This window comes from Hyaena hyaena, unplaced genomic scaffold (assembly GCF_003009895.1).
Source record: "Hyaena hyaena isolate Hyena2069 unplaced genomic scaffold, ASM300989v1 scaffold_427, whole genome shotgun sequence".
NCBI classification, from domain to species: Eukaryota; Metazoa; Chordata; class Mammalia; order Carnivora; family Hyaenidae; genus Hyaena; species Hyaena hyaena.
Window position 1 is genome coordinate 520035 of NW_024081064.1, and position 20811 is coordinate 540845.

At 50.9% G+C, this 20811-nt stretch overlaps 1 protein-coding gene across 10 annotated transcripts in view; it reads right to left on the reverse strand.

Annotated features, from left to right (window-relative positions):
• WDR25 (WD repeat domain 25) overlaps positions 1–20811 on the reverse strand; it is a 138723-nt gene that overhangs the window by 42489 nt on the left and 75423 nt on the right. For all 10 annotated transcript variants that reach the window (XM_039252954.1, XM_039252953.1, XM_039252952.1 and 7 more), the window contains 2 exons: positions 12491–12638; positions 425–555 (listed from right to left, as the gene is read on the reverse strand). In XM_039252954.1, the coding sequence (XP_039108885.1) occupies positions 425–555; positions 12491–12638 (279 nt within the window). The remainder of the gene's footprint in view (positions 1–424; positions 556–12490; positions 12639–20811) is intronic.

Sequence of the window (20811 nt, forward strand, 5' to 3'; positions counted from 1 at the left end):
TGAATGGCTGCCTGTTCCTCCCTTGCTCCCTGCCCAATCTCTCTCTCTCTCCCTCACACACACATGTGCGCACGCACACGCGTGCCCACACGCACACATACAGTACTGCTCCATGCCAGCTATTGGCATCCACACAGTATTCCTTTGAGGAACCCAAAGGCTTATTCATTTTATATCATCTGGAAACATCTGCACACAGTAGGTACTCAATAAATGTTTTCAGAGTCGCACCCCTGATGTTTCAATATAGAATGGTCTTTCAGAACACATACACGTTTCGCTGAGCCCGGATGAAACATCAGCTGGAAATCACCCGTCTCCAGGGTCCTGCACCTAAATGCTGCCCCCCCCCCCCACCAGCCGTTCACACCGCCCGAGGCAAGCCCCCCCTGCGGAGAGGCCACGGGAAGAAGACGGGCATCACCTTGCCAGTCCTTATATCCCAAGCTTTGACTTCAGGGTTGAAGCCTCCACACACAAAAAGGCTGTGGTCTTTTGGGTGAAATTTCAAGGTAGTAATTCTGAAGTCACTCTGAGCGCTGAAGAGCTGGGTTCCTACAACACAAACAGAAGAGAGCGTTAAGAAAATACTCGGACCACAAGATAAATATCTCAAAACTAAGACGCCATCTGGCCTAGAGCTCTGGGCCCAACGGGGCCACGAGACCTTCTGGAAGCACAACAGAGGCAGCAGCAACGTCAGCCTCACTATCTGGCCAACCCTGCCCCTGACTGGCGGAACCACCCCCCAGGGCTGGACCCGTGAACACCAGCTTGCCTGTGTTCCGTAAACACCGTGTATCAACTCACTTCAGCCACACAACTGCTCGAAACCTGCTCTACAACTGAAGAAAAGCCAAGACTCGGGGAGATTAAGTAACACTGTCAAAGCTGCACAGCTAATACAGAGATTATTTACCCAGGAGTCTAAAAAAGAAAAAGCAAGATGCTCCAAAGTGATCTCTGTGGGATCCACCATCTTACACCCGTGACCTTACATCCATGACCATGAAGGGTTTGCTCAGGGTGTGGTGGGGAGGGGTAGCACGACACTCTGGGCGACCAGTGAGAGCAGGACCCCACGGGGCCTGGGCGCCAGCAGAAAAGGCGGTGTGGCCCACTGAGGTCTCACTGGTTAGGCAGGACACGCGGGGAATGGCTCTCTGACCCTGAGCCCAGGTCTGGTGGGGTCCAAAGCCAGCACTCGTTCCTCTGTGTCGTGCCACCGTGTGTCCCAGAGCAGAGGCCGTAGTCCTCGTGTACTCAATGCGAGCCCGCTGAGAATGCATCCAGAAACCAGACCAGCCTCGGGAGCCGTTCTCACCGCCGGACAGGTCCCCAGGGGCCGGGCCATCACACAGGCATGTCACCTGCTATGCGACACCCACCAAGAACGTGAAGGTGGCTTCCGCCACAGAGGTCAGCAAGCGTTCCCCCTGCCCCAGAGAGATGACCTTGACGGGCCCTGGCCCCCAGAAAGTCCTCCACTGGACTGAGGCCGTCGGCAGTTAGGAACACATGAAGCTGGTGGCCAAGGAGACCAACATGATGCCAAGATCTCAAGCATCATTTTCTCTCACAGGAACCCAGAAACCACGTTTGCTCATTCATTTCAGAAAGCACTTCCAGAAGGCTGCCCTGCTTTGTGCTCAGGACCGCCCCCCCCCCCCCCCCCCCCCCCCCCCCCCCCCCCCCCCCCCCCGCCCACCGCCCAGGACTCTACCAGTTCACCAGGTAAGGAAATGAAAGTCATCGATTGCTACTCTCAGGTTACAGCAGGACCCTTTATAAATCCAATTTGCCTAGATCCGTGGTCTGCACGTTTGTCTGGCAGCACACCGAGCAAGGGACAGCCCTTAAGCACACATTGCAGGGAGGTGTGTGTGCTTGTGAGTTACACGTCGCACTTCCATGCCAGTAACTTATGTGCATTAAGACACTAAAAATAAACTATTTTAAAGGAGAGATGGGAACAAGATAACCAATATTTTAAAATATATTTGAATGTGCCATTTTCTAAGAGTATCAACAAACCTCTTTGAAATCGTTAAATCACATGAGTTATAACATTTTTAGTGAGAGCTACCAAATGGACTCTGCTTCCATTTTTTTTTTCAAATGTAGGGAACTCTCTGGCTCAGTGATTTGAAAGGAGCCTAGTTACGGCTTCAGTCTACTCTCTAAGGCCATCAGAGCTAAGACCCTTCCCAGAGATGCACAGACCCAGGGGGAAGATGCTCATGGCTGGCGACGAGGGGGACGCCATCCGCCTCCGTCCACCGTGGATACAAAGGATTTTGTGAGCATTTTACTAGCGAGGCCCCAGCTCCCCTCAAGTTAGAAGAATGTTCCTGCAACTAATCACAGGGCATTATCGCATTCTCATAGTTTTCAGTTCAAAATCCACTGACATTGTCATTTCAAGGATTTTAAAGCAGATTAGAAAAACTCTCAAGTTAAGGGTGCAAACAGTAGTGTTAATAGGTGACACATTCACATAGTTTTTGGTGACAAATTACAGAATGATGGAAACCAAACATCTGTTTTCAAAATGTTCTTTCCATAGTACAAACTTTTGGGAAAGCTCTTTACTAAAGTGTCACCTTTCCCTTGATGGAGGACTGTGTTGATTTTTCTCTAGGACCTTCCAGGGGCCCAGTTTGCAGTTACTTGTCATCAGAGAAACCTCTGGAGACACTTGAGGTTTTGTAAACAAAGCCTCTATACCGCTTTAAGCTCAACAGGCCCCTTAACTGTACCACTCAAATGGGCAGCGCATGAAGTCTTTGGGGCCATCCTGTGTCACTACGATGTTAAGAAGGGCCACTTCAGGTCCTATCATCCATAATGGTGAAGGGACTATAAACAATAGCCTAGCTGTCCAACCCAAGGGAAGCATTTAAGGCAAACGCGGGTCTCCGCCTGCTGGAATGTTGAAAAGCCTTCCCAAACTGGAATCACCAACCATGCTCTTTGGTGAGACAGAACGCCTGATGCCTATTCTTGAATTACAGAAGTATTATGTAGGGATTGATACAGAAAGAGGCTGGGAAGAGATTCACCAACTTCTAGGGGTGCTAAGATAACTTTTTAGGTTACACTAATATCATTGTTATAACGTTGTGTGTGTGTGCGTGTTTTTTAATAAATAATCCTTCTAAGAAGGCATCAGAGAGACGAGCAGACTTACAGTAGTCTGGCTCCTTTGCGTCTCATTAGGTCAAGAGACAAGCAACTCTCTCAAGCAAAAACTCACGTCCCAGGGAATCAACCTAACTGGAAACCCGCTTCCTCTTCTTCCCTGAAACCCATCAAGCTATAGTTGGTCAGAAACCACCTGTGCGATGCCCGGTGAGAGGTGCCCTCCTCCTAGGAGGACTCAGAAGAGCACTTATGGAGATGCTGGGGCAGGCATCCGACTGCAGCTCAGGCCTCAGGGCACCGGGCCCAGCCGGGTAGCCAGGGGACCCATGTGGAGGAGGAAGACAGGGACCACCATCACGTCCCCTCGATGGAAAAGGAGCACGCGGTTGCCACCGTGGCCCCCACGCTGCTGAGCAGGCCCCGGCGCTGAGCAGTGCCTCTTCTCCTGGCAGAGGCGACGGTGCCTACTGTGGGCCTCATGCTCGTTCAGAGCCACTAGCTGGTCCTCAGGCCCAGGAGGAAAAATAAACTATCTGCCTGGAGAAGAGTCTTCCCTGTTTCTTGGCCCATGGCGTACAACCATATGCTTATTTCAGAAACAGCAGTGGATTAGCCATGTTTTTTCGAAAAGTGCAGTGACACAGTCTTGCCAACAATGAGGAAAGGATGGGAGGAAAAGCAGAAGCTGAGCGCTGAAAGATGAGGGCTGAGCTTTTTCTGCTAAAAAAAACCCACGTATCTCTGGATGTTCTCCTTCAACCTCCTAAAGAGACAAGGAAGAGGCCCCATGTCTCCCAAGTCCTTCATGTCCCCGTTACGACACAAGCCAAGCTTTCTATCCTTTTTCCTACTTTTTGTTTCTAAGAGCCAGGCCTTTGCTGTATCTGCTAAAAGGGTCCGAAACGAAAAGATTTTAAAATTTTTAATAGGCTTCCCAACAGCTCACGGGCAACACGGAGGGGGAGATTCCACCAGGGAAGGTCTAGCACAAGGCTGGGGCTCAGAAATCGGTACCCCATGCGTCACCGTCCTGCGCGGTGCTCGGCGCAGGAGGCAGTGGGGCAGCAGGGCTGGGAGTCACCGGACCCGGACCTGCCCCAGGAAGGACCTGCCCGAGCCCGCACACCGTCGTAGACGCCAGGCTGTCCGGCGACCACCCGCATCATACACGCGCACGGAATGCATCCACACGCGTCGTGCATATGTAATGCCATCCATGTGCGTCCTACGTGTGCGCATGGCGCATAGAGCCCTCTGGAGGGCATGGCAGACACAGCAAATAGCAACAGGGAGCTCTGCCTGTTGGAAATAACTAAACCCCAAATTACTGAATTCATCCTTGGTTAAATTAAAAGCAAAAACCAAGGGCTATGGATTTTAAGAGCAGGAACCTTGAGCAGGGATGCCTCGGAGTCTGCCTATGAGCATACAGCACCCGGGGCTAGCCGCTCCGGCGTGCTGGGGAGATGTGGACACAGGTGGGGAATATTCATCAGAGACTATCGAGAACGTGACACCAGCCGCGGCGAAGGTGAAGGTCCTTTCGTTCCGCCGCCACGTTTTCCTGCGTCGAGTGCCTTGTTTACCATGTCCTCCCTCGTGACGCTACTTTGAATACAATGGTTCCTTGTTATGTAACCTCTAACCTTGGGACTATCTGGCTTGTTTATGTGTTTGTTATAGAAAGTTCTATGTATTCACTGTATGCTGCTTATGGGAAATTGAGTTTTAAAATATTTAATCCACTAACACTGTCTTTATTGATCTTGTTATAATGAACTCAACCAGTATAAGAACTGCTCAGATCCTTTTGGAGTTAGGAAAAATCACTTCTTTTCCTCCTTGAGTCAATAACGATACAAATAAACTATAAATCGTCATTAGGGCAAAAATACGTTTAAAACAGAATGCAGAAATTCAATTTGTTCCCTTGACACTATGATTACTACCCATGCTTCCATCACCAATATCGAGAAGGTAAGGCAGCTGGTAACGCTGGCCAGGGAACTCCTCAAAGGTGCCCTGCTTCCTTCCGCAGGTGGAGAGCCAGGTGACCACCTACGTGGCTGGGGCAACACCACCTGTCATTCCTAACGCCTGCCTTGGGGGACCCTATTGCCATGCAGGGCTCTGGGTCCCCAAAGGGTCCTCTTCTTCCAGTCAGATGTCCGGCCCCCAGCCCAGTTCCTGGCCCGTAACAGACATTTAATCCAGGTCAGATGAAACCCAAGTAGGGGACCCCAGCAAAGAGAAAGAAGGGCATGCCCTCCTCTGCAGGGAGCAGGCACCTGTCCCCTCCAGGCCTGCGTGCACCCTCTGAGGCAGGTATAATTAGTCCACTTCATACCAGGAGAACTGAAAGCTCTGAGAGATGAGGACTGGTCCAGGGCCACACAAGTCAGCCATGCTGGGAGCGAGGCTGGGCCTGCCCAACCCCAGGGCCCCGCTCTCTGCACCCCGCCTCGCCTGCCTGCAAGCTGTCCGTGACCTTTCCTTCTCCTTCGCGCTTTGCTCCTATCCACGGACTCGCGAACATGTAGGGAGCCGCCGACAAGGTAACGCTGGTGCTGTCGGCTCATGGTGATTGAGCTTGCGCTACCAGGCAGGCGGCATATGACTCATTTCGCTAAAATCAATATCGTTACACTCGTCCTCTGGGAAGTACCCAGCCAGCTGTAAATCTAACCATCCTGACTCAAAGTTAACGAGGAAAGGAGCTTACTAACTTTCAAATTAAACTCTATGAATCGGAAACAAGGGCCATCTCGGCACGCCTGGCAGAGGCCCGGGAAGGGTCCAGGTGCATCCGCAGGTCGCCTGTGGCGGAGCGGGTGCCCCTGGCCCAGCTGGCGGTCCTCTCAGATCCACAAAACCAGGATAATAAAGCTTAGGTGAAGAAGCTGTCGAGAGAATCAGAAAGACAGACTGACAGAAGATGGCAGGCCCCAAAGTGACGGCGGGCCCACCAGGCAGCGGCTGCGGCAGCAACAGCAGCAGCAACAGCAACAGAAGAAACGGCAGTCAGTGTTTCTCTTTATATCTAGTCTGGCTGTTGCTCTGAATTATCTGGACAAGACTGAATTTTTTAAAATTAAAAAAAAAAAAGTTCTCAACTTGCAAACAACACATGTTGCAAAGGTTTGCCTCAAGTTGGCTCTCTAGGGCCCGGCAGGCGGGCTGTCCGTACCTGTGTTCAGGCTCCTGGCCAGTCAACGGAGGTGGGCTGCCCTGCTAGGGGACACTGCCCGCGGGCGGCTGCCACTGAGCGCACAGAGACGAAGTGCCACCCGTTGCAGCGGTGGCAGTCCATGAAACGTGCCGACGATTAACCAACCACCTTTCATTTAGCCAGAGGGTGTCACTGGAAGAATGTGACGGGACCCGCAGGCCCTTTCCACAGTGTGAGATACGGCTTCCCTGACGCGTAGTAAAAATTGGATTTCATATCCACAACTAGGGTCCTACCCCAAAGCTGTACGGAAAGAGGGGGAGAAAACAAAGTTGAGACTGGAGAGAAAAACTCTTTAGGATGAAGGAGGAAAGACGTGTGTGGGAACAGGGCCCAGGGCCGAAGAGGTACAGACACAAGAGGGCTAGGAACAGGGCGTCGGGGAAGGAGCGAACTTAGGAGAAAGAGGGATGGGTGGGGGTCCCGCCCACATCAGAGGGAGGGATGGAGGTGGGCAGCTGCTCCCTAGGCCAGGAGGCACTGGAGGGGCAGGGCCAGGACCATCGTCAGCTCAGACGTCACTGGGCTACAGAGCCCCCCAGAGACTCTGTGTCTGGACCCAGCAGCAAAGCCCTAGGATCACGGGACTGAACACACACGACACGCCTGTACCGTCAGGAGCAGTGCCAGCGTGCCCACTGGCTGGCGGCCCGTGATGTGGCGGGGCCGCTGCCTTCCTGCATCCACAGGCGCCTAACGGGTGCCTCACTCCGTCCCTCAGAGCTGTGCGGGGGGACACCCGGTCATGCCACTCAAAAGCCAAAGAATGGAGAAGCCCAGGCCCCACGAAGCCACCTCCTCCAGGGCCTGGAGTAGTGGTACCACTCAGCCCAAAAGGAGCCCCATCTGTGGCCCCTTCTCTAAAGCCCCATGAGCTCCTGGCCTTCGTCAGGGTTCTAAGTTGGATGCTTCTGATGCTCCCTACGCCGAGTACACTACAGTCGTCGGGGCTAACATTCCTCCCACTGGAGCAGCGGCTGTCAACGGCCAGAGAAGCATCCTTCGGCCAGTCACTTAATCAGAAGATTCGGTCAAGATCCATCCGGGCGTGCCTTCCTCCCGGAGGCCCCAAGCTTCCTTCCACAGGTGGCGAGCCAGCTACCCAGGTGAGAGCTGAGCTGGCCCCCAGGGGTGGGCTTCAGCGAACTGTTTGTCCTCGGCAGGGAAAACAGATGCGGTGAGGGCATGCCACTCCCAGGCCTCAACAGGCAGTCTCTGCCAGTCACACAGGCCACAGGTGGAACCCAGCTTGGTCACTCACTGCTGGCCAAGAAGCCTGGAGCAAGTCCCCGAGCAGTCCAAGCCTCAGTGTCTGGGTCAGTGAAATGGGGATAAAAACACTGTCCTCACAGGATAGTGTAGGTACTAAATATGTAATAAGCAAAGGGACTGACATCTTTTTATTCATTTCAGCTCGATGCAGGCCAAGCAGTGGGCCAGGAGCCAGGGCTCCACCACCCGGGGCCCGGCCCACGGTGCGCACTCAGCCTGTGTGGCGTTCCCGCTTCCTGGAGTGTTCTATGATGGGGGCCCCAATCACGACGCAAAACCCAGGGAGGCACTGGAACACACTTCTTGGAAAACAAGAGAAATGGTCATTTATGGGTCCAGTCTCAGTTGGCTGTCATTTCTGTGCACCATAACCCCCCACCGACAGACACGGGGCAGGGGGGGCTGAACAGGGGCTGGCAACAGCACGGCTGCAGGCGGTGGGTTACTGGGCCATAGGCCTCCCCCAGCACTGGGCGCCTGCGGCTCTGGAGAGAGGGTCAGGCTGGGCTGCGGGGGGTCTGCCCCCCCTCCAAATAAAGGGTAGCTGCCGTCCCATCACCAGGAGGAAGCTGCTGGCCCACCACCGGTAGAATTTTGTCATAGAGAAGCAAAACATGGAGGAGAGGCTGGGAGGACCCTGGAAGGCCTTCCCAACCTGCCCCCAGTCCCACACGGGGGACCAAGGGCCACACGAGTAAGCCGGCTGGGGGATTATTAGACCACGGGCTTCTGAAGCTGAGCCAACAAAGCTGCTCCGTACGAGGAAACGGCCTAGCAACTGGGGCTCTCTGGGTGCTCAGCAGGAACAAGGTCATGACTTCCCACCATCCGAAGGACCTCAGTGGGCAGTGACAGAGGAAGGGAAGGGACATCTTTCGCTGAGGGCCTACATGAGCCAGGCATTCTGCAAAGTCCCTACAAACATCATCCCCTCAACAATGCCACCAGCACCCAGGTCCTGTTGTCCCCTCTCCTGGATGCGGAAGCGGAGGTGAAGGAACTTTCCAGAACGCCCAGCTGGGGTGAGTGGAAGACTCACACCCCATCCATGCTCCAGCACTGGGTAGCTGGGACCAGGTGTCATTGCACGGATGCCCAGAACATGCTGGATGCACATCAGGAGAGCTGACCAGGGCAACGGAAGGAAGACAGGGTGCCCCTCCTAAGCCAGGGCCCTGGGGGCTCCGGGGGCCCTGCAAACCTCTGAGGCCTCAACAGCCAGGCTGGGGGCACCTGCGGGGGGGGGCCAGGGGGGGCCGAGGGGAGCAGCTGGAACCTTCAGAGACCAGTGCCTGCAGAACTGAACAAGCTCTTCGGGGGACTTCGAGGAGACTGGCTGACCTGGTGTGCAGGACAGCTGACTCACGAGGCAGGCGACATCTGGGCCCTGGTGGAGCCAGCCAGGGTTCCCTGGGGCCGCTCAGACTAATGCACCAGAGACGTTTGGTTAGGAAGATTACAGACTGAAGCGGGAGCACCAAAAATAATGAATCTGTGAGTGGATTTTATTTAGGTGTTGATTCACGGTTGTCCTATAAGCCAACAGCCCGTCAGAACTATAAATTAACGAGATAAAATGTCGCTGGCTCTCCATATTTCAGGCCGGGTATTGACATTTTAGAACCCACAGATTTTTAACTGTATTGATTGAGGACACCAGGATAAATGGCCTTGGCGCCAAATTCCCATTAACGACAATGGGCACCGAGTGACTAATTCCCAAAGCACTGCGGCGAGAACGCCCTGCACTGCCTTCTCCTGGCAGGGAGTTCTAATTAGATTGAAATGAAAAAGCCAAATCACCAAGGGCGGAAAGAGGCAGATCAAGTAAAAAGGGAAATCAGACTCAGTAACGAGAAAGGACGAGGTAAGTCACCTCAGACCGCGAGCCACAGAGGCTGCCCCAGCCCACCGGCCTCTTCTACAGAGAGCATCTGGGCCATCTTGGGCCGAAGGTGAGGACGTAGAGCTGAGGTGGGAGATGTGGGAGAGCCACCGATGGGTCTCACTGCGCGGCGAGGGCCGGCCTCCGCTCCCACACGCGGAGCTACTGCTCCCGGCCAGCCCTGGCCAGATGAGGGAGACACGAAGACTCCCAGGGCAGGCCCCACTCTCAGGAGCTCCCACACTAGGCAGAGAGACAGACAGAGACCATGGAGAAGTCCCAACTCAGGGCTGGAGGGCTGCCCCAGGGGTGAGGTCCACACCCTGCGGCCTCCCCACAAGAGACAAAGGATGTCTAGCATGCTCGCCACTACAGCCCCAGCACTGGGTCCTACACATAGTAGTAGGTGCTCAGGAAATACCTGCTGAGTGAAGGGATCCGGGCTCTCAACAGGTGACGAGTGCCATTCCCAGGGGAGGGGTAGAGTGGAAAAGTCGTCTGTCTTAGGTGAAGCCCTGAGGACGGGGCTGTGCCTTCCCTGCACCACCCAGCACATCACATGCTGGGCCTGGGGCCACGCAAGCCCTTCTCCAGTGAGATTCTGCCACAGCCTGGGCAAGGCATGCCCCTCCCCCAGCCGTCCCCAGCCAGCTGAAGACACCAGGGAGACCTGCCCAGAGTACAAACCAAGCCATGATCCTCTGCTGCTCCCAGCTCAGCAACGGCCCCTACTGCCACCTGCTGTGGCCGTCCCTAACTTGTCAGGAAGACTCTCTTTAAACACCCGAAAATTTCAGACGCCTCCCCCCACGCTCACACACACCTACACACGCCACAGCAGTGTCTGTTTAACATCTGTTGATGGAGCAGCTACATCGTGACAAAGGGCCACTAGGCAGCCACTAATGTTATCAAATGAACTCGTATTTGATTAGCCCAGCAGCACCGCCCGGATGTGAAAAGCATCACTCCTTCGCTCCGGAGGCGGGCAGTGCAGGCACCCACGTGCACTCAGTGACCCTGGAGTGGGGAGCAGGGCCCGGAAAAGACCTCACAGGCCAGGAACCGCGTGAAGCTTGAGTTCTGGTTCCTGAACCCCCAGACTCCCCACAGCTGCCTGCACCCCACATTGCCACACACTCCACACGGTTCATGGTCCTCTAACAACCCTGTCTTCCTTATCTGTCTGCTGGGAACGCGCTCCCCCCCCACCCCCTCCACCTGGACACCCTGTCCCCCGGGTCCTGCCTCCCACTAGGTTCCACTCCTTGGGCTTCCAGGCTACATGTTCTTGCACTTCCTGCATCGCGCTCCATCACCACAAGCTGGGATTCTCCCCGCACCCCCGTCCCCCCAGCAGACAAGAGCCTCTGCGGTGGGTGTTGGGTCTTGTTCACCTCTCTGTCCCCAGTGCTGAGCAGGGCTACGGGGCACATGGGTTACAGACTGAGCCTGGAAGATCTGTGCACGAAGAAGTTTCCGGAGGTGCCAGCCTTCAAGGGTGAGACCCGGATGCAAGGCTGTCGGAGAAGACCTAGCACACGGTGGGTGGTCAGGACATCACCCACCGCAGTCATCACCAAGTGGCGCCAAGCTCCCTGAGCCGCGGCCTCCTCCTCGGACTTTGGGGCTCACTGTAAGGTCACAGCTGGTTAGGGAAACTCTGTTGAGAAGAAAAACCCCACAGATGCTCAGCAGCATGGAAAGGATCTAAGATTTACGACTGCAGCCATGGCTCTAAATCTCCACTTGCCGCACACCACTGGGAGGTCCTGAGCTAGCCACTCACTGCTCTGAGCCTCACCCTTCTCACCTGTAAAATGGAGGGGGAGATTGTGGGCAGTGCGTGGTGGGGTTTGACGTGCTGTGTACATAGCCCCGGCCCCTGACACGGCCACCCGTCCTGTCCTCACCCCCTCCTCGGGCAGTGGGCCTCGAGGCCGGCCCCAAGCAGTCCAGACATGAAGACGCTCGGGGCGGGACACAGACCCCACCATTACCCCCCACCATCCACCACGTTCCTTCGCTGTGCCCCCTGCCGGCTGCTGGGGAGGGGCTGGGTGGTCAGGCCCAGAGCTGTGGTCTCCGGCTTGCCAGGCCCCGAGACAGGCATGGACCCCAGGGCCTCCCCTGCTGGGTATGGGAGGCCTAAGTGAAGATTCAGGGGACACCCTACGGTGGGCGGGAACCCCAGCCTCCCCTCCTGGCCCTGGCAGGAGAGCCCAGCGGAAGTGACCAGAAGCGCAGGGAAGAAAAGGCAACGTGGGTGGGGAGACCCACCAGCCTGAGTCAGGGGCAGAGGCGTCTAGCCCGCTCGGCACCCCGTGGCTCTGTCCTCGCCCGAGGACCGTGGACAGGACCCCACACGGGGGCTGCGGCCGCGTTAGGTGCCGAGAGCGCCTGTTGCACGGGAACACCGAGAATGTCAAGTTCCTCCCGCTGACTGCTCTCTCCTTCTCGCCCTGCTTGTCAAGGGCCCCCTTAGGATTTACCCAGCACAAATCCATCTTACCCAAATGCCTTTTCAGTGTAGGCATTAAAGCAGAACTCGTTTGCAGACTTTCCTTATGAGCTGGAATCATTCCTTGCAGCCTTTCAACGATAATGAATTGACAGGAATTCTAAACTGATTCCAACCAAAGGACGTTGTGATAAAGCTAAATCTATTTTGGTACAAATTACATGTCAGAAGTTGATTAAAAAGCTACCTCTTTATCCAGCCCCACAGCTTGGGCTGAGACAACCTTGGGGCTCTGTCCTCCCAGCAGCCTGGAGGGGGCCCACCTTGAGCCCTCTGCGGAGAGCCATGGTTCCAGGCAAATGCCCTGGAAACACACTCATCGACGTGAGCCCTGAAGCCGTGTGCAGCTGTGGCCCCTGACGGCCCAGAGCAGCTTCCGGACGACAAAGCCCACCCAGCTGCCAGCTCTGAGAAGGGGCCTCAGTGCAGTGAGACACACCTGTTTCAAGGTCCGTTAGGTGCAGGGCGAAGTCGAAGCCGCCGCTGAGGATGCGCTGGCCGCAGGGAGACCAGCGGGCGGCCCGCACCGCCTCGCTGTGCAGGCGGTAGGTCTGCAGGCAGCGGCCCGAGTCCACAGCGTCCCACACCTACGAGGCAAACACAGCGCCAGATGTCAAGAACAGAGGCCTGACCTCCGGGGCTCAGCCCGGCCCCTCTATGGGGTAGAACTGGATTCCTGTTATGTTACCATCAAAACGGGATTTGGCTGTTAAATGTCTCCCTGCAGAAATGTAAAGGCTTGGGGCTGGTGAGGTGGGGGGAGCTTTTCCCAAAACCTCTCCCAGGGTTAAGGGGCCCATGAGAAGACAGCAAGTCCCACCTGCCCCCAACCCAGCCCCTCCCCACCTGCTTCACAGCTGCTCGCCACCACGGGTCCCCACTTCACTCACACGTGTGGCCCGGTGTCACCTACGCCTCTCACGGCTGTCCTCCAAGACAGGGCGCGTGGGCCCTGCAGTGGACACTGCACCGAGTCAGCCTATCTTCCCGGGCGCAGCTTGGAGAGTCCGAGCCAAAACAGAACCGGCCACACCTGTGCTTACCACCGGGCAGGGAGCCAGGCTCTGCCAGCTGCCTGTTTTCGGGGGAAGAGGCACCGTCCCTCATTCCCAGCCTGGCTCTCCCTGGCGACGGAGCCGATGGCAGAAAGCCCCGTGTACATTCAATGACTTCTGAGATATGTTCTTGAGCCCTCAAGTGTAGAACTACACGTTCCAAGGGCCAGGGGCCACCCCACACATGAGAGCCCTTCACCAGCTCTCTCAGGCGCCCCGGGGGAAGGCAGGTAAGCACGGAGCCCGACAGGGCTGGCTCGGGGCCCGGCACGCGCAGGCCCTCAGCAGGGCTAGTCCCCGGCCCTCACCGTCAGAACAGCGAGCAGGGGACGCTGCCGCCCACCATCTCAGGTGGCTTAGAGGGTCAACCACGAGAGGCAGGAAGAGCACCTTGTGCCTGTCACCAGAACATGGGCCTCGGGGCCGAGCGCCTCCCATGCGATGCTGCTGCTTGCAGACCGTGTGGCCAGGCCTCCCTGGGCCTCGCTGTCCTCCTCTATGAAGTGGGAACAAGAGCCCCATCCCAGGGCCTGAGGTGAGGAATGAGTGGGGTTGGCACACGAGCTCCTTGGGGCTTGTCGCGCGCGCAGTTCTGAACAGCAACGTCCTCTGACCCACTCTGTTCATCTCCCTCATAACCCAGTGTACCCACGCACATCCACAAACCAGCTCTGGAGGTGGTTTTCCCTTTCAAACTAAGAAAATTCATCCTGCTGCATCCCAATCGTTCTCAAAATGCAAAGGATCAGAGTTCTGAAAGCATTTTTCCTGGGTATATGTAAATGTCTGCGCTTAAGAAAACAAAAGGTCAAGAGCAGCTGTCAGAGAACGCTAAGAGAGCTCAGATCCTTTTTCTCTTATTAGGGGTCAATAGCTGGGGTCTCAAACTGAAAAAATCATGAAATTGCAGCATTTACATTTATAAATATGGACAGAGGGGCACCTGGCTGACTCAGTAGAGCACACAACTCAATCTCAGGGTCATGGATTCAAGCTCCATGCTGGGCATGGAGCCTACTTAAAAAAAAAAAAAAAAAAAAGTTACAAGCATGGACAGAGGGGCGCCTGGATGGCTCAGTCAGTTGAGTGTCTGACTCTTGATTTCACCAGGTCATGATTTCACAGTTCATGAGTTTGAGCCTGGAGTCCGGCTCTGCGCTGACAGTACAGAGCCTGCTTGGGACTCTCACTCTCCCTCCCTAGGCCCCTCCTCTGCTCATGCTCTCACTCTTTCTCTCTCTCAAAATAAATAAATAAACATTTTTAAAAAAGAGAAAAGAAAAAGTCTGAAAAAGAGAAATATGGACAGAAGTAATAGAAGAAAAAACCAGAAGACTTCAAAGTGGACTGGAAATTTATGGTAGAAGAACAGAGCGTGCAGTTTTTTCAAAACTATGTGGGGACGCCTGGGTGGCTCAGTCGGTTAAGCGTCCCACTTCAGCTCAGGTCATGATCTCATGGTTCGTGGGTTCGAGCCCTGCGTCGGGCTCCGTGCTGACAGCTCAGAGCCTGGAGCCTGTCATCGGATTCTGTGTCTCCCTCTCTCTCTGACCCTCCCATGCTCATGCTGTCTCTCTCTCTCAGGGAAAAAATAAATAAATAAGTAATAAAAACACTATGTGCAACTGTGACTGTTGAACAGAGAAAACAAAGGGAAATTAACTACAGAGTTAACAGTGGCTAAACAGTAAAAGAACACAATATCAATTACATGAGATGAGTTGCATATACACAACAAGATGCCATCTAAATTATAAAAACACATAAAACATCACTTCACGCCCATGGCTTCTATCAAAAAACGAGAAGGAGGGGCGCCTGGGTGGCTTAGTCGGTTAAGCGTCTGACTTTCGCTTAGGTCATGATCTCGTGGTTCGTGGGTTCAAGCCCCGCGTCGGGCTCTGTGCTGACTGCCAGCTCAGAGCCTGGAGCCTGTTTCAGTCTGTGACTCCCTCTCTCTCTGACCCTCCCCTGCTCACGCTGTCTCTCTCTCTCTCTCTCCTAGAAATAAATTTAAAAAAACATTAAAAAAAAAAAAACGAGAAGGAAGAACAAGTGTCAGGAGAGTGTGGGGAAATCTGGAACCTTCGTGCACGGCTGGGGGGTGCAAAACGGCACAGACTACATGGAAAACAGAGCAGCGGGGGCTTAAAAAATTAGGCATAGAGCTGCCATGGGACCCAGCAAGGCCAAGCGTGGGTACATGACCCCCAAACTGGAAGCGGGTCTCAAAGAGATCTCTGCACACTAGTGTTCACAGCAGCGTTACTCACAGTAGCCAAAGGGTGGAAACAATCCAGTGTCCACCGACAGAAGAACAGACACACAAAACGTCGTCTCTGCACACAACGGCCTAGTGTTCAGTCTTAAAAAGGAGGGAGGTTCCGACTCCTGCTCCAACATGGATGAGCCCCGAGGACGCTATGCAGAGCAACGTAAGTCAGACACGAAAGGGCAAAGAGGGTATAATTCTGCTTACGTAGAAGCTGTTCCTAGAATAGTCAAAGTCACAGCTACAGAAAGTAGAACGGGGGCTCCAAGGAGCTGGGGGAGGGGAGAACGGGGAGTCAGTGTTGAATCGGGACAGAGTCTGAGTTTTGCAAGGCAGAAAGAGCTCTGAAGATGGACGGTGCGATGGTTGTTCAACAACGTAAATGTGCTCAACGCCACTGAACTGTACACTTAAAAATGGTTAAAACAATACATTCTATGTTATAGGTATTTCAACACAACTTTAAAAACATACATGAAGCAAAGTCCTGTCAAGTTCATTTGTGCATCTGTAGGAAGACTGTAACACTATACGCGAAGACGAAGATGATGGTCACTCTGGAGCATGGCAGGGGCGGGGCGGGGTTGGGTGAAGGACACTGTGAACACTAAACTGTCTTTCTGAGAGAGAGAGAGAGAGAGAGAGAGAGAGAATATGCTCTGAAGCAAGTATGTCCAAATGTTTCCATCAATTAAACTCACTCATTTCTTCATTCATTCAACAAACATTTCTTGAGCAGCTGCTATCAGCCAGGCATTGCTCAGCAGTAAACAACGAAGACAAAAATCCCTGCCTTCAATGAGACAGACACTCACTTTCTAAGCAAGAGAAACAGGCAGAATCTCTACAGCATCTGAGGGAGCGGTAAAGGCTGGAGGCATGGCAAGCGAGCAGCAAAGGGGCTCTGAGGGCGGGAGAAGGAGTTGAGACGGTGACCAGGACGGGCCTCTCCGAGAGGGTGGCTTTGAAGGAAGATCTGAAGCGGGGGAGGATGGGCGCTCTATAGAAACCGAGGAAGAACCTTCCAGGCAGAAACAGGACCCCTCCGGCGGCTCTGCCAGGAGGGGAGTGCGGGGCAAGGGAGGCAGTGTGGAGCTTCTGCAAGAATCCAGAGGACAGAGGAGGCTGGCTGGACCGGCTGGAGGCACTGGGAAAGTGGCCTCACTTGGAAGGTAGACCCAACAAAATGAAGGGGGGGGGGGTCAAAGAAAGGGAAGGGGGGGGAAGAGAAGAGGAGGAGAGGGCGCCAAGGTCCAAAGCAGCAAACTGAGAAGTCTGAATTCTCGGCTGGGGGCTTCTGAATCAGTATGTTTAAGGAAATCCATCAATCTGCAAATTGTCCGATAACTCTCCTCTGACGTGAAAAACGCATACTTGGCTCTCCTGGCTGATATGTACACAAGGGTAGCCTGAGGATCAATGCGGACCAGTCAGCCACTTCTCAAAGCTGCCCAGGGTGAAGGAGAGAAGAATCTTTGCTAATCGCTCTCCCTAATTGAATTTAATGTTCACTGTCAGGTTTTAAAGATTAATTCCCAAACACTGCGGCAGCCTGAAGTGTGTACCTTTTTTCAATTAAGTAATTAGAGATCCCAATCTGCCTCCACGGAATTCAGGAGTTAAGTCTTCTGTCAAATGTTCTAAGATGACTTGACGCATTAACTAGACAGAGACATTCTATGTGTCCAGCGGAAGTCAGATTTGGAAAGAACACGACACAGAGAACATGTGTTTGCTTGGCTGTCCTGTCCTGCATTTACTGTGGTTTCCGTGTCCTGGCTACTGACACACGGCCCCACCAAGAGTTCCTCGCGGTCTCTTAAGACCTATTGCTTTAGCCACAGGGCATGTTCTTTCTGCCTACCTGTCTGCCTTTTGTTTTTGATTACAGAACAAATACAATCTCCTGGCAAAATAGTCAAATGATACAGATGTGCAAAAAATCAATATCCCATAGTAATCAGCTACAGGATTGTGGTTCCTCTGATTATATTGGAAGTAAGTATACTCAGGGAGGGGGAGGGGAATAAAACAACAAAGAAACACAAAGACGAAAATAAGAGTCATCCATAATTCTACCGCCTGCACATAATGGCTATCAGACTTCTGGGTGAATCTTTGCCTCCCATTTGACTCGCCCCTGACAGCTCCCATCTTAGGGATCTTCCTAGTTCAGCCGAAGCTCCTGGCCTCTTCCCTACCCCTGGACAGCCCCTGCTACCCCAGGATATCGTTCTAGAGGCCACTGTCACACTCACTAGCTCAGCAGGCCTGTGCAACTAGGGTGCACACTTTCACCAAGCCACTTGCCTGCAAACGATTTGGGATTCCTTTACGAGGTGTGTCAAGGGCTAGAAGTGCACTGACTCTACAGACCAATTTGGGGAGATGTCTTAACATCACTGAGTCTTCTGCTGCATGAATAGGATATGTCTCTCCTTTTATTCAGACCTTCTTTAATTTCTCTAAGCAATGGTTTGCAGTTTTTTAATGAGAAAATCTTATGCATCTTTTGTCAAATTTATCCCTAATTACTTCATATTTTGATGACATCATAAATAGTATTTTTTTATTTTTTAATTTCAGGCTCATTTCCAGTAAGCAGAAATATGATCAGTTTTTATATATTGACCTTGAATTCTGATAAACCAACTTTTTGGTTCTAGAAGTTTTTTTGTAGATTCAGTACAATTTTCTACATAGACCATCAGGTTGTCTGCAAATACAGTTTTACACCCTCCTTTCCAATATGGATACCTTTTGTTCCTTTTTCTTGCCTTATTGCAGTGGCTAGAATCACCACTACAATGTTGAATACGGTGAGAGCAGATACCCTTACCTAGTTCCTGATCTTATAGGGAAAGCAGTCAGTCTTTTACACAGTTAAGTAAGATGCGAAAGCTGATGTTTTCATAAATTCCCCTTATCAGTTTAAGAAAATTCTATTTCTACTTTGCACAAAGTTTTTTATCAGAAATGAATACTGTATATTGTTAAATGCTTCTTCTGTATCTCTTCACACCATCATTTGGTTCTTCTCTTTTAGTTCATGAATATGCTGAAATGCATTGATTGATTCCCAAATACTAAGTGAAGCTTGCATTCCTGAGACAGATCTTATTTGGCCTTGATATTATAAATAAATAACTATAAGTATATACGTACACACACACACAAACACACAATTGGGTTAATTTGCTAAAATTTAATTTAAAATTTTGTACCTGTGTTCATGAAAGATACTGGTCTATCACTTTCTTCTCTTACATTCTCTTTCTCCTGTTGTGTATAAGGTAATGATGGCCTCACAGAATGAGCTGGAAAGTGTTTCTTCCTCTATGATTTTCTAGAAGAGTTTGAATAGAATTGTGTAGTCGTTTCCTAGGACTGCCATAACAAAGTACCACAAACTGAGTGTCTTAAACAACAGAAATGTATTGTCTCATGATTAAGGAAACTAAAGGCACAAATTAAGGTGTTAGGAGGGTTGGCCCCTTCTGAGGGCCATGAGTGAAGTATCTGTTCCAGACCTTTCTTCTTGATTTGTACATGGCTGTCTTCACATTCACATGGTGTTCTCTCTGCCTGTCTGTCTCCAAATCTCACCTTTTTATTAGGACGCCAATCATACTGGACTATGGCCCATCCTAATGACCTCATTTTAACATGATTAATCTCTGTAAAGACCCTATCTCCAAATAAAGACTTATTCTGAGGCATTGGGGGTTAGAAATTCAAAATATAAATTTTGATACAGACACGACTCAACCCATAACAAATTGTTATTATTTCCATCTTAGACGTTTGGTAAGATTCACTAGTGAAGTCATTTGGGCCTGGGATTCTCTTTGTGGGAAGGTTTTTAACTATAAATTCCATTTCTTTAGCAGACACAGGGCTTTGGAGGTTATCTATGTCTTCATGAGTGAGCTTTTCCTTTTTGGGTCTGTCAAGAGATTTATCTGTGTCATCTAAGTTGTAGACTTCACTGGCATAAAGATGACCTTCGTAGCCTTTTAATATCTTTAGGATTTGTAATTAAGCCACTTCTCACATAATATTAGTAATTTGTATCTTTTCTATTTTATTCCTGATGAGTGGCTGAAGGTTTATCAGTTTCAATGACCTCAAGAACCAACCTTTGGTTTTACTGATTTTTCTCTATTTATCTGTTTTCTATTTCAATGATTTCTGCTCTTAGCTTAATCTCTTTCTTTGGCTTACATTGGGCTGAATTTGCTCTTCTTTTTCTCATGTCTTAAAGTGGAAGCTGAGATCATTGATTTGAAATTCTCTCCTTTATTAAAATGGGCAATTACTGCTACAAATTACCAGCTGAGAGTTGCTCTAACTATATTCCACAAATTTTCATGTTGTTTTTTCATTGGCATTCAGTTCAAAATATTTGCCAATATCTCTGACAGTGTTTTTCCTTGACCCAAGGATTATTCAGAAGTGTGTTTTTAGTTTCCAAATATTTGGGAATTTCCCAGATACCTGTTACTGATTTTTAACTTAACCCCATGATCATTAGAGCATATAGTTTGAATGATTTCAAGGCTTTTAAATGTGCTGAGACTTGTTTCATGGCCTAGAATTTGGTCTGTCTTGGTAAACATTCCATGTACAGTTCAAAAGAATGTACATTCTACTGTTGTTGCAAAGAGTGTTTTATAAATGTCAAGTAGGCCAAATTGGATGATAGTGTTATTCAAATATTCTATATCTTTATTGATTTTCTGTCTACTTGAGTTATTGATTATTGAGAAAAGGGTGTTGAAACCTCCAACTATAATTGTGGATTTGATTATTTCTTCCTTCACTTCTATCTGTTTTGCTTCATGTATTTTAAAGCTCTTATTAGGTGTATAAATATTTATACCCCTAATTGTATGTCCTTCGATGAATTGACCTCTTTATCATCATAAGATAACTCTATTTCTGGTAATGGTCTTTGCTCTGAAATCTACCTTGTCTGATATTAATACAGCCACTCTAATTGTTGAAAATTAGTTTAAAACTTGGTATATGTTTTTCCATCCTTTAACATTTAACTTTTTGTGTCTTTATATGTAAAGTGGGTTTCTTGTAGGCATTGTATAAATTGCCTTTTTACCCAACCTAATATTCCTTGTCTTTTAAATGGGTATTTAGACCACTTCATCTATTACTGATACAGTTTGAGTTTAAATTTGCTATTTGTTTTCCATTCATCTCATCTGTTCCTTGTTCCCTCTTTCCCTTTTTTGCCAACTTTTGAATTAAGCATTTTTTTTGTTATTTCACTTTATCTCCCATTGTTAGATTATTAAGCATAAATTTTGTTTTGTTTTTTTACTAGTTGCTCTATACATCTGTAACTTATCACAGTCACTTTCAAGTAATATTAGCACTTGCTTAATAAGAACCATAATGATACATACATACCGTTTT